The 16,016-nt window shown below is 45.1% G+C and overlaps 1 protein-coding gene across 1 annotated transcript in view; it reads left to right on the top strand.

Moving 5' to 3' along the window:
• The window catches only part of LOXHD1 (lipoxygenase homology PLAT domains 1), a gene marked incomplete at both ends in the record, with an annotated part of 149,168 nt that overhangs the window by 120,497 nt on the left and 12,655 nt on the right, over positions 1-16,016 (top strand). The window contains 2 exons of the mRNA XM_082301722.1: positions 4,936-5,113; positions 10,436-10,621. Coding sequence (XP_082157848.1) covers positions 4,936-5,113; positions 10,436-10,621 — 364 coding nt within the window. The remainder of the gene's footprint in view (positions 1-4,935; positions 5,114-10,435; positions 10,622-16,016) is intronic.

The raw sequence follows: 16,016 nt of genomic DNA, 5'->3' as shown, positions 1-16,016 counted from the left end.
TTGCGACAAAATGAACATTATTGATCATTACTATGCCCAAAAAGGCACCATGAATGTTCTCCAAAGCTGAGCAATGCTCTCTGATCAGACCACTGCTGGGAGAGACAGAGAATGTGGATCTTTTCCACTGACCTAATGCTGAATCTCATGTTCTTCCATATCAAGCTACCATGACACTGCTCTGTGTTTCTGAAAAATCAGGGAACAAAATCATAGAATCACAGAATGGTTTGGGTTGGAGGGTGCCTTAAAGTTCATCCCATTCCAATCCCCTGCCATGGGCAGGGGCACCTTCCACTATCCCAGGTTGCTCCGAGCCCTGTGCAGCCTGGCCTTGGACACTTCCAGGGATGGGGCAGCCACAGCTTCTCTGGGCACCCTGTGCCAGGGCCTCACCACCCTCAGCATAAAAAAATTTTGACTCTAATTAGGCAACTTATCTAAATGTGTGCTTTGGAAAGCTCTTCCTGGGATAGCTGGTTCCTCAGTCCCTGTGAAGATTTCACCTGCTGCCCAGTGTCTTTGCTGTGAAGTTGAAAATCTAGAAACAAGAAGGGATGAAAGCTGAGTGAAATAGCAGGAATTACGAGACTGTTGAATTCTGCAGAGTTGCTTCCCTCAGAATTTTAATGTTACTTTGTGCTGTCAAAGCCAGACAGATAAGAAGCTGCCTTAATGAAGCACTAATTGCATTGCATTCAAACGTCACAAGTAATCCTGCATGTGGGACTCGGTCTTTATTCAGTCCTTTCTCCTTTGTATAAAGGAGATTAAGAGAATTTGAGAATTATTATTGAGAATTGAGAATTATATAGTTGAAGCTTACTTTTGTTCTTCAGAAAAGAGAGAAGTCTTTGTTTTACAGTCAGAAGTTCCTGGGTTTAAGTGAAGAATAATGACATGCAACAGAAGTGTAAAATCCTGTGTTTGAACCTTTAAAGGTGAATTCCAGGAGCTGTGTATTTTGGTGTCAGTGGAGTGGGGGACCCTGTGGACCATGTTTTACATGACATCTGGAAGAAGGCTGGATAGGGGTAAATCAAATAATTGGACATGTCAAACTTTTCCATTTCGGGAGACACAGTGCAATTAATTTCAAATTGTTGGTTTAAAGTTCCTGTCAACTACTGTATTTGCTTAGCTACAAAGAAAATTATCAATATGTGATTCATATACACTCCTGCCACTTTCTTTTCATGCCTTAGTGTTCTACAGCCCAGTTAATCTCCTTGCATAATTAGCAGGACAAATTTGAGCTGAAAAGCACACTGGATGCCCACGGCAAGTTCTAGGTATCCTAAAAAAATAGCTTAGGTGCAATGTAAAATAGTGGTCTCATTGCCAAGCAGTAGCTAGTTAACTGGGAGGAACAGGCAGAAATTAAATATAGTCTCAGCTCAGCTCGCTGAGATGACTTTCTTGACCCTATGATTGAAACCAAAATCCGGCATCATCCTCTGTGTGTGCAACACCCACAAACATCTCCTTGCAGGATGGGATTTATTTTCTGCTATTTTAGTCACTGAAAAAGGCTACATTCAGCTTTCACCCCTTCCAACAAACTATTCTGGCCCCTTCTGTAGTCATGAGACAGATGGACCTGAGAGAGGGGGTGATGCCTTGAACAGCTCCTTACCTGCCCCCATTTTGGGTGGGATGTGAGGCTTCCCTGGGGATACCCAGGTCCCACCACTGACCACATGAGGTGCTTGTGCTGGATGACCAGCATTTAGGGCGTCCACACAGGGTAAGTGAGGCAATGTACCCACATTGTGACCCAGCAGTCAGCCTGCCACTGCTGCTGCTTCTGTGTCCCTGGCTGTGATCACAGAATCGTAGTTTGGGTTGGAAATTACCTTTAAAGGTCATCTCATTCCAACCTTCTGCCATGGGCAGGGACACCTTCCACTGTCCCACGTTGCTCCAAGCCCCATCCAGCCTGGCCTTGGACACTGCCAGGGATCCAGGGGCAGCCACAGCTGCTCTGGGCACCCTGGGCCAGGGCCTGCCCACCCTCCCAGACAGCAATTCCTTCCCAATATCCCATCCAGCCCTGCCCTCTGGCACTGGGAAGCCATTCCTGTGTCCTGTCCCTCCATGCCTTGTCCCCAGTCCCTGTGCAGCTCTCCTGGAGCCCCTTGAGGCCCTGCCAGGGGCTCTGAGCTCTCCCTGGAGCCTTCTCTTGTGCAGCTGAACACCCCCAGCTGTCCCAGGCTGGCTGCAGAGCAGAGGGGCTCCAGCCCTGGAGCATCTCGGTGGCCTCCTCTGGACTGGCTGCAGCAGCTCCAGGTCCTTGTGCTGTTGTTCCCCAGGGCTGGGGGAGCTTTGCAGGTGGGGTCTCACCTGAATGGGGCAGAATCCCCCCCTTCCCTGCTGCCCACATTGGGGATCAGCCCAGGATAGAGTTGGATTTCTGGGCTGATATCCCTTGGGAAAAAAAATGGTCATAAAACAAATCTCTTCCCCATCTGCTCCTCCTGTATCACCACCCCAGAACAAGATATCAGGGGCAGAGCTCTGTTTCTGTCCTTACTGCTTACAGGAGGGTGCATACAGATGCAATCACACATCCTGGGTGAGGGGCTGAGGATGGAAAAAGCTGGGACTTTGCTCCAGCAGTTTTAGTAGCCAGACATTTTTTTCTCAGACAGCATCTGGAGTGCTGAGCATGGGCTGGGTATTTGTGAGAGGCCTGACCTCTGTGTCTGTGAGTGCTCTCCAGATGACAACTCTAATCTGCTTCTATCCCCACTGCTTCCCTGACAATTTCCTGCAAGCTTTGCTCAGGACATTTTGCTACTAACAGTGTCGCTGTCATTCCCAAGAAGGGCAGAGGTACTGCTGGCTGAACCTTTTCCAGCATAGAGTTCATGCACTGGGTTGGGGGAAAAAAAGACATTTTCAGTCACCCTGATATGGCCCACAATTCCATTTTGTGAATTTTAGCCAAAGCAAACTTTCTGGGTTGGACTCCTAAGAGGATGCAGGCATCCTTGTTCACATATCCTTGAGAGAGGACACTTCTGTGCCCCAGCAGAAAGGCCACCAACCGGGGTGGGGGAGACCTGATTTCTGCTTGGTTCAAAGCAAGGGCTTGATGCAATATCTCTTGACTCACAGAACAGTTTTTTTGACCACAAAGTAATAGTGTCACTGGCTATGAATAAGCAGCTTTTTAGAAAAGTGGGACATCTTCTACCTCCAAAAATGTCCCGTCCCCCTGGGACAGGGGGGAGAAGGTGCTGTGTTACAGATCCCTCTTTAGCATCAGGCAGAGCGAAAACCCCAGATGAGAGTCCTACCCACAGAACCATTCAATGCACAAATAGCGTGGCTTACTGCTCAGCTTTGGTGTAGCTGCTGCCCTCTTTGAAACAAACTTTTATAACCTGGAGCAATATGCTTCTTTCAAAGTGATAAAGACTCCAGGAAAGCCAGGTTGGGGTCAACAGAAGGCCGTGAGCTGGGACACCTGAAGTTTGAGGACAAAATTTGAGCACATTGTATCTTGAGATAAGTTTTACGAAGTTTTTTTTCTTAGGCTGATATATGAGCATGCAGTGGAAGGGCACTGAGGTGGTGAGGGCCTACATGGCACACCAGGAAAGGCTGAGGAAAATAGTTTTTAAGCCATTACAGGCTTAAAAACTTGAAGGGAGGTTACAGAAACCATTGATCCAGACTTTTTGCACAGGCGGACAGTGAAAATGCACGAGGCAATGGACGCAAGTTGCAGTGAGGAAAGCCCTGATCAGACATAAAGAATAAAATCTTCCCAATGAGAATGGTGCAGCCCTGGGATGAGGACTCAGAGTGTCTGGGGAATCTACACCCTTGAAGATTTTCACAGCTCGGTCAGACATGGCTTTGCAGTTAGCCATGCTTGGAGCAGTGGGTGGAACCATACACCTGCAGGCGCCCCTTTTAATGTAACATTTCCCACCACTCCTGATTAATTCCTCCCTAGTATTATGCCACGCTTCTCTGACACGTCTGGGCTCATGTTTCCATGGTCTTGGCAGAGGTAGTGTTTGCTGATGCACTGCTACGCACGGGTACAGTCTCTGTTTCTCTTAGATGGTAACACAAATGGCAATTTGCAGCGCTGTCTCCTGCCTTCCCTTCAGCTCCCCCAATTTAGTGAGAACTTATTGCTAGGTTTTTGCTCTAGGCAGGTGTAATGCTTTTCTCCCACCTGACTGATGCTCCACTGAGCCCACATCCAACAAGAGACATAAAGGTGGGTATTTTATTAGGCATTTGTTGGAGTAACTTGTTGAGCTGCTCTGAATTCATTCCCATTCTGTTCTTATCACCACAGCATCTGAGCTGCTTCCATGACATGTTAGATAGTGTGACTAATATCTGTTGCATACTGTTTGTTCTGTCACCTTTTCCCAGAGGGAGAAGTGTGTGAAATATTAAGTTTTGCTGGCCTAATTTTATCTTGTGCCTTGTTTTAACTTGTTTGGGCTTGGTTTGTGTCTCTCTACAACGATTTCTGCATGTTCACTCAAAGGAAGGCAGGCAAAAGAAAAATGCTGGGTGCTTCAAGGAGAGGTAGTGATGTTTTTAATAACTCTGTTACTTTTTTGGAGCGAATTCCATGCTGGCTCACAGGAGAGGTCTGACTCTCTTAGAGATGAGCTTTATCTACAGCTTAGGTCAGAGGAGCAAATTTCTCCCTTTGCTTTGCCCCAGGGTTGAAAAAGCTTTATAACACTATGAAGACCGTTTTTCAGGGCAAGCCAGGACAGCAAATACTGTCCACGGGAGACAGTTCCATTCATCCCAGAAGAGCTCAGTATGGCCTTTGGAGCTGTGGCCAAGCTCTCCCCGTGTCCTACCAGATCATGCACTTTCTAAGTTTAACATTTGCCCTCATTCAAATAGTAACCAGAGTAAGTTTTTTTCCCCCATTTTGGCTCTTCACAGATCACCCTGAAGAATCTTACTAATCAAGAAGTGGCCACATTTACCTATGGGGATTGGCTGTCCAAGCTGAAAAATGACAAGGGAAGCTTGGTGTGTGAGATGCCAGCTTTCATAAACGACGAGCAGATGATGGAGGACACCACATACACTCTTCAGGTTAAAACCAGTGACGTTGGAGGTTGGTCCTTGCTAGATATTTTATGACTTTTACAGTATGAAGTGTCGTTTTTAGCAATGGAAAAAAAAATATATCTGCTTCATTTGAATTTACATTTTAAAAAACATAGTTTAGCTGGAATACAATCATTTTGGCTGGCTGTTCACCGGAGTTATTCTGAGAAACTCATTCTCTTCTGAGCTCTGGGCATAACATATTTAGACACAAGGCCCAGCTTTGACTTGTCTTTGATTCCTCTGAAGACACCTTAACAGAAACTATTACCAGATGAAGTTATAGAGGTCAGCAGCCACATTTTTCTTTTTTGGTCAGGTCCATCCATGTAGGGTGGTCAGAGCTGGTGTGCTTCAGGTTTCAGTCAGCACTGTCTGCCTTGCCCAGAGCAGATAGCAATAATTCACCCACCTTTTCAAAGTGTTTTGAGAGCATTTATCTCAGGCTGTTATAAAACATCCCTAAATGCACACCAGATAGAAGAAGTGGAACAAAGTATACAGAAAGCTGCAGAGCTTCAAGAGCCAAGAAATGGGGTTTCAATGTAATTTCCTGGGATCAGTGCCTCTTTTCATGGGAAGTTTTGTCAGGCTGCTGGATGAAAGCTGCAGCCACCTACAAGGGGTCTCGTGCCAAGAGGGGGCAATCCAGACATTGTCTTGAAGACACCTTGTTTCAAAGGTTGGTTCTCAAGTGAGATTCTGTCACACCAGTTCACATAACCACCTCCTGACCTCTAAATCTCTTTCATTTTTTTCTTTTGTTACTTCTTTTTTTTTATTTTTTTCCCCCCTGGTTTTATCAGTGGTAATTTATGCAGCTTCTGAGGTATGATCTAAGAATATCAAAATTTCCCTGGCAGAGCACCTTTGTGCCACCTCACCATTTCTTATCTATCTTCTGTGCCGGCTGCTTGTCTGAAAAACATGTAGTGAAATACAAAAAACAAAAGAGAGAGAGAGAGAGAGAGGAAGATTTGTTTATGTATCTGGCCATCCATCTAATATAGTAGTAGATCTTTCTGTGACCTTTTTTGTGAAAACCAGTCCTAACTCAAAGGCGATGGAAATAGAAATGAGAGGAGAATAGAAAATGACAGCAGCAGCAGACAGATCTGCCCTTCCCATTGAATGAAGGATGACGGGTATTAATGAAGAAACATTTTATTTCATTATGAACAGCAACAACCAGTAGGAAAGAGCAGATTACAGAGAGGTTTCAGGGAGTCTGTTTGTGATTAGATCACACAGCTCACTGAAAAAGTGCTGAACTTTATCCAGCTTATCTAAAGCAGGTGCAAGTCATGAACCATCTTCCCTTTTTGATCATTATGTATTCCACAATTACTCCTGGTTGGACCAATTCAGGAAGAAAGACATTTTATCCTTGGCAGTGTTTAAACACGTTATATTATCTCCTGCCACACTGACATTGTCGAGGAGCAGCAATACTGCACAAGGACTGGCATCAAATGTGTTTATTTCTAGGTATAAAGCTTTTCTTTGCAATGGCTTTCAACTTTCCAATGCATAAGAGTCACTGAAGGAAAAAAATAAAGCAGGCAAAGTAATCTCAGCTATTTGTCATTCTCCAAAAAATTTTATTTCTGGTTTTACTTCCTCCTAATCTAGACCATCCCTGGTCAATTCATCTGGGAGAGAAGAGTCTTCATCAGTGGTCTGGATAACCTTCCTGAGGGTCTCTCCCTCTTGAGTTTTTCTTCATCAGATTCAGACAGAGACTACCTGATTAAGTCAGGCTATATGGCTAAAATTAGGGAAAATGAATCCCACAAAGAATATCCTGCAGCAAACTAGAAAGTATAAGCTATTTCCTCCCCACCACATACACGTGTTTAACAACAGCGTTGTTTTACCTTTCCCTCAAAGAAACCTTTAAGCCACAGTTTGGCTTTTGCAAAGTCACTCTACTCCAATGATTATTTAACCTGCAGAGGTTGCAACAGGGAAAGACTCCACTCTGCAAAGCTCATCACCTCTCTTCCACCACCAGCAGTACCTCAGACGGCTCTCAGCCTACACACAGATAAGAAGAGGTTGTTAGGGCATACACCTCCCAAATCAGATGGGTAATCTTTGGTTAAATCTAGGTCTTGATTTTAGATGTAAAGCACAATTGGATTTTCTTCAAGGCAGGACTCACAGACATTGATGTAATATAGCCAGACCACCTGATGGCTTTTTCTGAGGCACAGAAATGTCCTCTGGCTGGTTAATTTTTACTTTTGCTATGCAGGCATCACATACATGGTAATGCAGTAAAGATGGAGAGTGAATAAATACTGCTTTCTCATTTTCCAACCATTAATGAAGCAGAAGGTTTTTATCTCTGCTGTTATAAGATTAATTAGGATGTTGTCAGCTCAGTTCCAACTTACAAATTACATAATTTAGGACAGTTGGTGTCAGTTCCTAGTGCCTTATTCCAGATCTTTGTTATGTCAAAAGAAGAAAATTCTTTGGCCTCAGAAGGCTGTGACTCAGGCCCAGAGAGTTTGTTTAAAAATGAAGCATCTGCTCAGTAAGAATCATATAATCATAGAGACTTCTGTTGAAAGGGTCCTCTGGAGGTTATTTCACCCATCTTCCTGCTCAAAGGACTGTTGTCAGCTAAACTTTGGACATCTCCAGGGATGGTGATTTGCCACCACCTCCCCAGGCATCTGATCCAGATCTGCACCATATTCCTAAGAAACGGTGTTTTTCCAGATTCCCAGCCTGAACCTCCCCAGCAGCTTGCAGCTGTGGCTCTTTGGGGTATGGTGTGACACAGTACATCAGCCTGTACTGACAGCCCTGTCACCATTGTCACTGCCCCTGCATATGGGGCCCTTGTACATCTGCCCCAGCTCCTCTCAGGGCTTCTCCTCACAGTGGTGTGTCCCAGCTCTTGTCCATCTTGGTAGCCATCCACTGAGCTCTTCTCAGTGTCTTGACACAACCCAGCAATTCAAACTGGAATTTTGCACTGAACACTGGACACTTCCTGCTAGCTTGGATTCTATCAGAATGTGAATGGTACTGCTGTAAACTTTGGGTCACCTTCAACTTCCCAGCGTGTGCAAGGTTTATTCCAACCCTAGATGCAGGACTTTGCATTTCTCCTTGCTGAATTCCTGGAATTTCTGCTTGCCCAGTCCTCAAGTTTCTCAAGGTCCATCTGGGTTGGAATTCTGGCTTTCAGCATGTCAGTCACTCCCACAAATCTACACTTAGCTGGAAATACACTGAGGAAACACTCTGCCATTGTTTAGGGTGTTGGTGATGAAGTTCAGTTCAGTTGTGCAGATCCCAGTATCAATCCATGAGCTCTTGCACTCATCACCAGCTGAGGCTGGTGCAACCACAGTACCTTCATCTCTTCATTTGTCTAGTTTTTTACAGTTCCTAAATGTGCCTGACAGTTTCCTGGAACTGGCAACAACAACAACAAAACCAAAAAATATCACAGATCCAAATAGGTGAAATGTACATTGATTTAACATTTCTGTTCTTTACTTTCCCATGTCCTGCTAATTGCTTGTGAGGGAAATGTCACAGCATGAGACCTTCATAAGCTTCTTCCTGCAGGGACGGTTTTGCTGAGAAACAGTTGGTTCTGTGCTTTTTGAGACCTGACATTAATTAGGAACCTGCTCCTTGCAAGGAAATGGACTTCAGTTTGCTTTGTTCCTCACCTCAACAGCTTCAGGGTCGTAAAAAGTACTGCCAGATGAACTGCCTGAATCCCTGATGCTTTCTCTTCCTACTTAAACCCTTCCCTGGGAACTGTTGAAAATTAGCCCCCATTTAACATGGGCAACTTCTTGCATGGACACCACATGTTGCTTTGCTTTTCCTCTATATGACTCTTTTACTCCTTTTTTTATTTTAGTAGGTTTTTTTCTCAGTCCTTCTGTAAGAACAGTTGTGATTTCTTCCTAACTTCTGTATTTAAGTAATAATTCTGCAGAAGTGGGACCTTTCTCCAGAAGTTTACAGTCCCCCTAACTTTGTCTCTGCACTGTGTTTGAATGGAGCTGTGGGAAATACTGTATGTGTGGCTCAAAGTGGATTTATGATACTCTTGTGTAAGAAAGGGCCTGGCAGGAGGTTAGAGTTTCAAAGCTGGGCTATCCAAATGAGGGCGGCAGATGCTGAGTTTCTTTATAAGGCAGATTTGAGCTTGATGATCTCGTTTTCCTTTCCCAAAATTTAAGGGCCTTTGTTCTGACACAGCAGTGACTCTCTGCCCACGTGTAATCTATTTCTCTCCGTGAATCTGCTTTTATATTATGGCGTCAAAATTAAAATGCAGTCATTTTGGTTGAATTATAAATAGTGCCAGGTGAAAATGAAACACTTGCAGCTAAAATATAAGGTCACTGCAGGTGGTGGTTGGGCCTTGAACTCCCCAAAAGTCAGCGAAACAGCATGGCTGTTTTCTTTGGCAAAATATGGACAGTAGAGGACACATGACTTTCAATATCAGGTCATAAAGATCATCTTGGAAATTTTTAAATTTCCTAACATATGCACAATAAGAAGGTGGGAGTTGGTAGAGCAAACTGTTGCATGTGAAACTGGGACTTTTTCCATTAAATGCCACGTGGACAATTTTTTGAGAAAGAGCAATATGGAAGGAAGATCTATTGGGGTTGAAGGGAAGTGGGCCATGAGGTGCCACAGTGGCTTGGTTGATGATCTGCACATAGCTCTGAAATCCCTGTACCATACAACACGGGGAGAGCAGGAGGAGACGGACGCCAGCTGAAGGATCCTGAGTGCCACAAGTGCTTGGAGAAGGTTGTGGGACAGCAGCAGGGAATGACTGAGTGTGGAAAAGGGACTGTGCCTCAGTGGGAAGCCCAGAACAACACTTTGTGGCTAGAAAAGTTAAAGTATGTTCTTTAACACTCTTTTGTAGATTGCTGGATTCTGCTGGGTAAGTCACCTTACTTCCAAGCCATCTTGGAATAACAAGAGTTACTACACTGACATCCCCTGCAGAGCATTGTGATGGACAGTCCTCCATCAGGAACAGAAATTCCTGCTTCCTATGAGCACTGCAATCATCAAGGTCACCACACCTCAAACACAAGGGCAAAGCATCCAACTGTATTTGTGGGATGGACTGGAAGGGTTGGTTGTCCTCTCTGCAGGATCCTGCACAAACCCACTGAAATGTCTTGGCTGTGCCCAGAGAAACTTGAGCAGCCCTGCAGCCTCTTCCATCCTGCCTTTGCTCCTCCCCATGCGACTGGGAGCAGGGAGTCAGCCCAATGTGGCAGGGTAACTCATGGCATTTTTCCCTTCTCTCTCCTTCCAGGGGCAGGCACCGATGCCAACGTGTTCTTGATCCTGTTTGGGGAGTATGGGGACAGTGGCACCCTGCCTCTGAAGGAGTCCAATAACTCCAATAAGTTTGAGAGGAACCAGATGGATGAATTCAGCTTCTCTGAAATGCTGAGCCTGGGAGACCTCTGCAAAGTGCGGATCTGGCACGACAACAAAGGTCAGGACAGTGACGTGGGTGGTGGGACAATTGAGATGTGTTCACTTGAGGAAACACAGGGACACAAGGCAGGCTGAAGGCACTGTCCCCAGCTCTGCTTCAGGCTGAGAAAGTTACCTGGATTCTTCCCAGATCCTGTGCCCCAGCTTCCCTGTCTAGACACACCCCTTCATGCAGGTGACCCTCTCCCTGGCCACTCCTGCTGCATCTGCTCTAGCGGGTCTCCATCTGCAGTCAGGGCTTACAGCCACCTCTGCAGCACTGGGGATGCCTCCCCCGGGCAAAGCCATCCAGCCTGTTGTCCCAACACACTCACTCTACCCATGCATGCCTCTTACACAGGCCAGCATGGCACTTCCAGAGCAATTTAATGCTCTCAGCTTGACACCAACACGCGGGGTAATGCAGCCTGGCACAGCACAGTGAGTCTAAGAAGACAGAAATAAAGATCTGTGTCTTTACTAAGATCACTACATCAGCCAGTGAGCGTGCAGCGCACTGCTGAGAGAGGTTCTAGCATTTCCCTGCTGCTGGACACCCTAACTGGTGTCACAAGCAGCAAAACAGTGCTCAGTACTGCTGTCAAAGTAATTTGTGTTGTCATTCAGGCACCAAGAGGTGTCTTGTAAAAAATGCATCTCTAACACTGCTGTGGTGACATCCCATCCCATCCCATCCCATCCCATCCCATCCCATCCCATCCCATCCCATCCCATCCCATCCCATCCCATCCCATCCCATCCCATCCCATCCCACCTCATCTCCATGTGAAAGAGATTATACTGCATTAGCAGTGGCTTGCTCACTAGTGGCCAGCCCTTCCTGCAGCCTGAAGGTGAAGCTCCGTGGCTCCCACAGACTCCCGTGAGTCACTATTAATAAAGATGTTTGGCAGTAATATTTATCAAAATCTGGGGAGGAATGGCAGCAGAACCACCCAGTCATTATCTGGTTGTACTGAGGCAGCTGGTTTATGGCTGGGGTGGGTTTTATGCCAGCAATGATATGACCTGGCCACCATCTTCTCAAATATACCAAGTCGTGACAGATGCATGTCACGCTCTATTTAATAAAAGATGCTATCTCTGGATTAGACTTTCCCATTGGAAAGTCTTTGCAACAGAGAGAGAGAGAGAGAAAAAACACATCTAATCGTAGCCTCTGTCTGCTGTGAAATATGGGAAATACATCTACCTAACATGATTGTTTATTCCCAGACACTGCAAGCTCTGAGCTCATATTCATCACTCCCATAACACAGCACAATTTAGTTGATTAAACTCTATAATATCATGTTATATAGTGGTCCTGAATGCAGTAAGGGAGCTGCTTTCACCTGATTACTTTGCCAAAACACTAATTCCTTGGATCTGCAGTTTAGATGTAGATATGGACAGGGCTATTGAATGAGAGTTTTAGCTCAGTAAAAAGGGTTTGCTGCAGTTCCAAGAGTGGATGAGACATCCTTCTGATAGCAGCAAGAAATCAACATGGACTTGCAGATTTGCTTTCAAATCTTTCACCAGCTAAAATATGTGCTAAAAGAACTCTTTCCTCAAGAGGCATCATGGCTCCCTGGTGACTGGCCGTGCTAATAGGATGAAATACACCCACCAGAGCAAAGCTGGTCCTTAGGGCTCAGGCACATGGACAGACTGGGATGCAGGAAGATGAGAACTGGGTCAGATCGAGGATCTGTGGAGCCCAGCAGCTCTTTCCAACAGCAGCATCACTGGATGCCTGAGGAGGAGGACAGACTGAGCGAGCATGTGTAATCCTTTCACAACCCTCTGCATTTTACTACAAGGGAACTTCCTGAACTGGATATCATTTTTGTCCATTAAGTAATTTCCAGTGAATTTTCTCATTCAAGTTCTTGCCCAGGCCCTCCAGGAGACATTTGCACCCACACATCCCGTGGCAGTGAGTCCCACGGGTTCGTTGCCTGCTGTGTGACGAGCAAATCCTGTTAATCCAGGAGGATTTTGTTGCCTTTTCCTTCTTTCACAAGTGATCATGGCTCACCCTCTTGGCGCCACTGATGATGCTGACACAGGTTGGTAATTGCTGGCTGTGTGCAGCTGGTTGGTGGCAAAGGGAGGTAATAGAGTTCAGCCTTAGGCTAAGCAGTAAGTAGGCTCAATTAGTTTAAATTTGCTCTGGGCTAAGAACATGTACCCAGATAGCCACCACAAGTCAGCTAAAATACTGGGCTGGGTGTCTAGAACCTGAAATATGTATAAAAATATACATGGCAACCTCATATTCTCTTTCCTTATTTCCTCATAACACGGGTTTCCACTTATAAATACTAGTTCTTACCAGACCTGGCTGACAGCAGGGTTAATTTAAGCCTTGGATAAACACCATGCTCAGGTTTTGTTCAGCAAAAATGTACTTGCTTTTCCCCACAGAAAGAAGGAAAACTGTTGTTTAAATCATAACATACGTTGTCTACATTGTTCTTGCATTAGTCATGTGAAAGGCATCTCCTATCTAAAACTTCACACAATTCAGCATGACAGTTTGTTGGGTGGGTAGAGTATTTATTACTGCTGAGATCCCAGGATATAGCTATCCTTTGAAAAGATGCCTGCTCCCTATATATAATTTATATAAATTGGCTGTGGCACTGCCTAGAAATTCCTGGCTCTATTTCTTTTAAATGAGTAGTAGGATCAGGGGTCAAGTAGGGTTTTTTGTCAGATGCATGAGGGACTTTGGGTATTAAATGAAAATGTGTTTGTATTTACCACTAGTCTGAGGCTTCAGATGTTGATCATTCTTTCTTTACCTCTTTTCTGGCTCTTTTGGACTACATGGTTCTCTGCCAATGGCCTCTGGAAGGCTTGACCTCACACTGGCCTACACCATTGCTCCTCAAATCCTGGATACTTGCTCTTTTCTTTATCTTCTAAATTATCAGTCTCAATCACAGAATCACAGAATGGTTTGGGTTGGAAGAGACCTTAACGATTCCCTCATTCCACCCCCTGCCATGGACAGGGACACCTTCCACTATCCCACGTTGCTCCAAGCCCCGTCCAACCTGGCCTTGGACACTGCCTGGGATCCAGGGGCAGCCACAGCTGCTCTGGGCACCCTGTGCCAGGGCCTGCCCACCCTCCCAGACAGCAATTCCTTCCCAATATCCCATCCAGCCCTGCCCTCTGGCACTGGGAAGCCATTCCCTGTGTCCTGTCCCTCCATGCCTTGTCCCCAGTCCCTGTGCAGCTCTCCTGGAGCCCCTTGAGGCCCTGCCAGGGGCTCTGAGCTCTCCCTGGAGCCTTCTCTTGTGCAGCTGAACACCCCCAGCTGTCCCAGGCTGGCTGCAGAGCAGAGGGGCTCCAGCCCTGGAGCATCTCGGTGGCCTCCTCTGGACTGGCTGCAGCAGCTCCAGGTCCTTCTGATATTTGGGACCACTGTCAATACCACATCAAGTGCCCCATCAGAGCTAGTTAGGGGAAATACGAACCATCAAAGGGCTTCTTTTTCCTTGTCATATCAAGATGTCAACCATTTGCTTGTATTTCAGGATAAAATACATTTAAATGCCTCTCCCATTGTGTTCACCATGCCGTGCACCACAGCTCAGCATCCTTCTCCCTTGGTGAAGCCTTGCTGCAATGGCTTTGGTCCCAGTTCTCATCCCACTTTTGTTTATCCTTTCACTGAAATCTGACTGCAGAAGGGTGTTCAGAGTTGAAGAGACAGTAATTGCCATGGCAAAGACTGTCAGAAGGTCTTTAAATTGCAAACACCGTGTTTTCATCCTCTGGAAAAGCACACCAGTTTTATGGTCCCACTTTAAAGCTTTTGAATGCCGTTTTCCCCACAAAAACTGCTGAGTGGCATCTCTGTATGAGACATAAAGGAGGAATGAAGCCCCCATCTAATTTCTCTAACTTCTATAAAAATGATTAGGGAGGAAGTTGTTGCTCATTTGAAAACAGGCAGTTTAAAGACTTCACAACTGCAATTTCAAGGAATTGTTCCTGATTTTTTTAGATGTTTAGAGTTCACCAATGAGATTCTGGCAACAGCAAAGTGACGTGAATGAAATTTAGTTTTAATTTTGCTCCACGTCTTTTTATCTTGCCCCTGTTTACTTTGAGATACTGATGTTCGACCTAATATATTTAGACTCCCTGAGCAAATTTAATCACTTCCAGACTCCCCATCTCCTGATCTCAGATAGACACTATGTATTTTCTCATATCTCAGTTCATTTACTTCTACATTTATGCAAGATCAGTATCTGTAGGTCTGCAGAAATGCTGGCTTTCTAAATATAGGCCTCAATTTTTTGGTTTTTTTTTTTTGGTTTTTTTTTTTTGTCTGCTATAAGGACTAAATCACCATTCTGGAAGAATGACTGAAAGTTTCTCAGTATCTCAGTAACAGAATTATTTACCTACAAAAAGCATTTTTTTTTCCCCTTTTTTTTTTTTTTTTAATGGATTATTGTTGCCTTTTTCTCCATGAAACAAGGAGGTATGGGAAATCTGGACTTAGCTCCCTCATCTGCCTGAGTAGATTTGAATCCAGGTGATAAGCAGTCTGTCTAAAGTAATTAATTTCAGATTCTTGATTATCTCAGTTGCCATCAACCAAGGGGAGCCAGGAAGAGTCTAATTACAGATAAACTAGACTTTTCTCTGTTGTAGGAGCAAAGACAAAAGCAAATACCAAGGTTACGGAGCCAAACTTCTTTGTCTTAACAGGGCCTTTCTCTCAATTCGCCAACTGCTCTGACATTGTCTAGCAGAGTTTTAAATAGTCTATCTGCCCCAGTGACTCCTTTTGGGTGGCTCTTCCAAAAAAGAAAGTCTCTTATTCCCTTTCTTGATATGGACTCAAGTCAGAACCATTTATGTACCCTTGGTTTTCCTTTTCTTTCTCTGAAGGAACTACCTTTTCAAAGAGCAGTATCTTGGCTCAGATGTTAAATTGGCCAGGCCTTGAACTCACAGCACACAGCTATTCCAGAGGTCTCTTTCTGCAATTCATGGACATGATTCCAAGCCTTTGGGGCACTTGTAGACCATAAATTATTTAGAAAAAACCCTAAAGAACTGTATTTTTTAGGCCTTTGTAAGGATTTACTCAGCTATCAGGCCTGAGAAGGGCTTTTCTAAGCCCCCCTCTCAGCTCTTGACTGTTGCCTCATAAAGTCTGCTGATCCTCGGGGCAGATTTGTTGAAGAGTTTCTGCTTTAAATACAAAGTGAGAGGAAGAGAAATAGATGTGTAAAACTGCCCAAGGAGAGGAGAGTCCATCATGCTCCCTGTTCTGCTGGTGGCTCACTAAAGAGGAAGACAGTGACAGCTCCTGCACATCTTTCTGGGTGCATTGAAGTCTGCAGCTCGGAGTGGGCACACGTCAGGGTGCAATC

This window comes from Coloeus monedula (genome assembly GCF_965178545.1).
Source record: "Coloeus monedula genome assembly, chromosome: Z".
Classification (NCBI taxonomy): Eukaryota; Metazoa; Chordata; class Aves; order Passeriformes; family Corvidae; genus Coloeus; species Coloeus monedula.
Note: the sequence above shows the minus strand (reverse complement) of the source record. Positions and strands in the feature narration are given on the sequence as shown.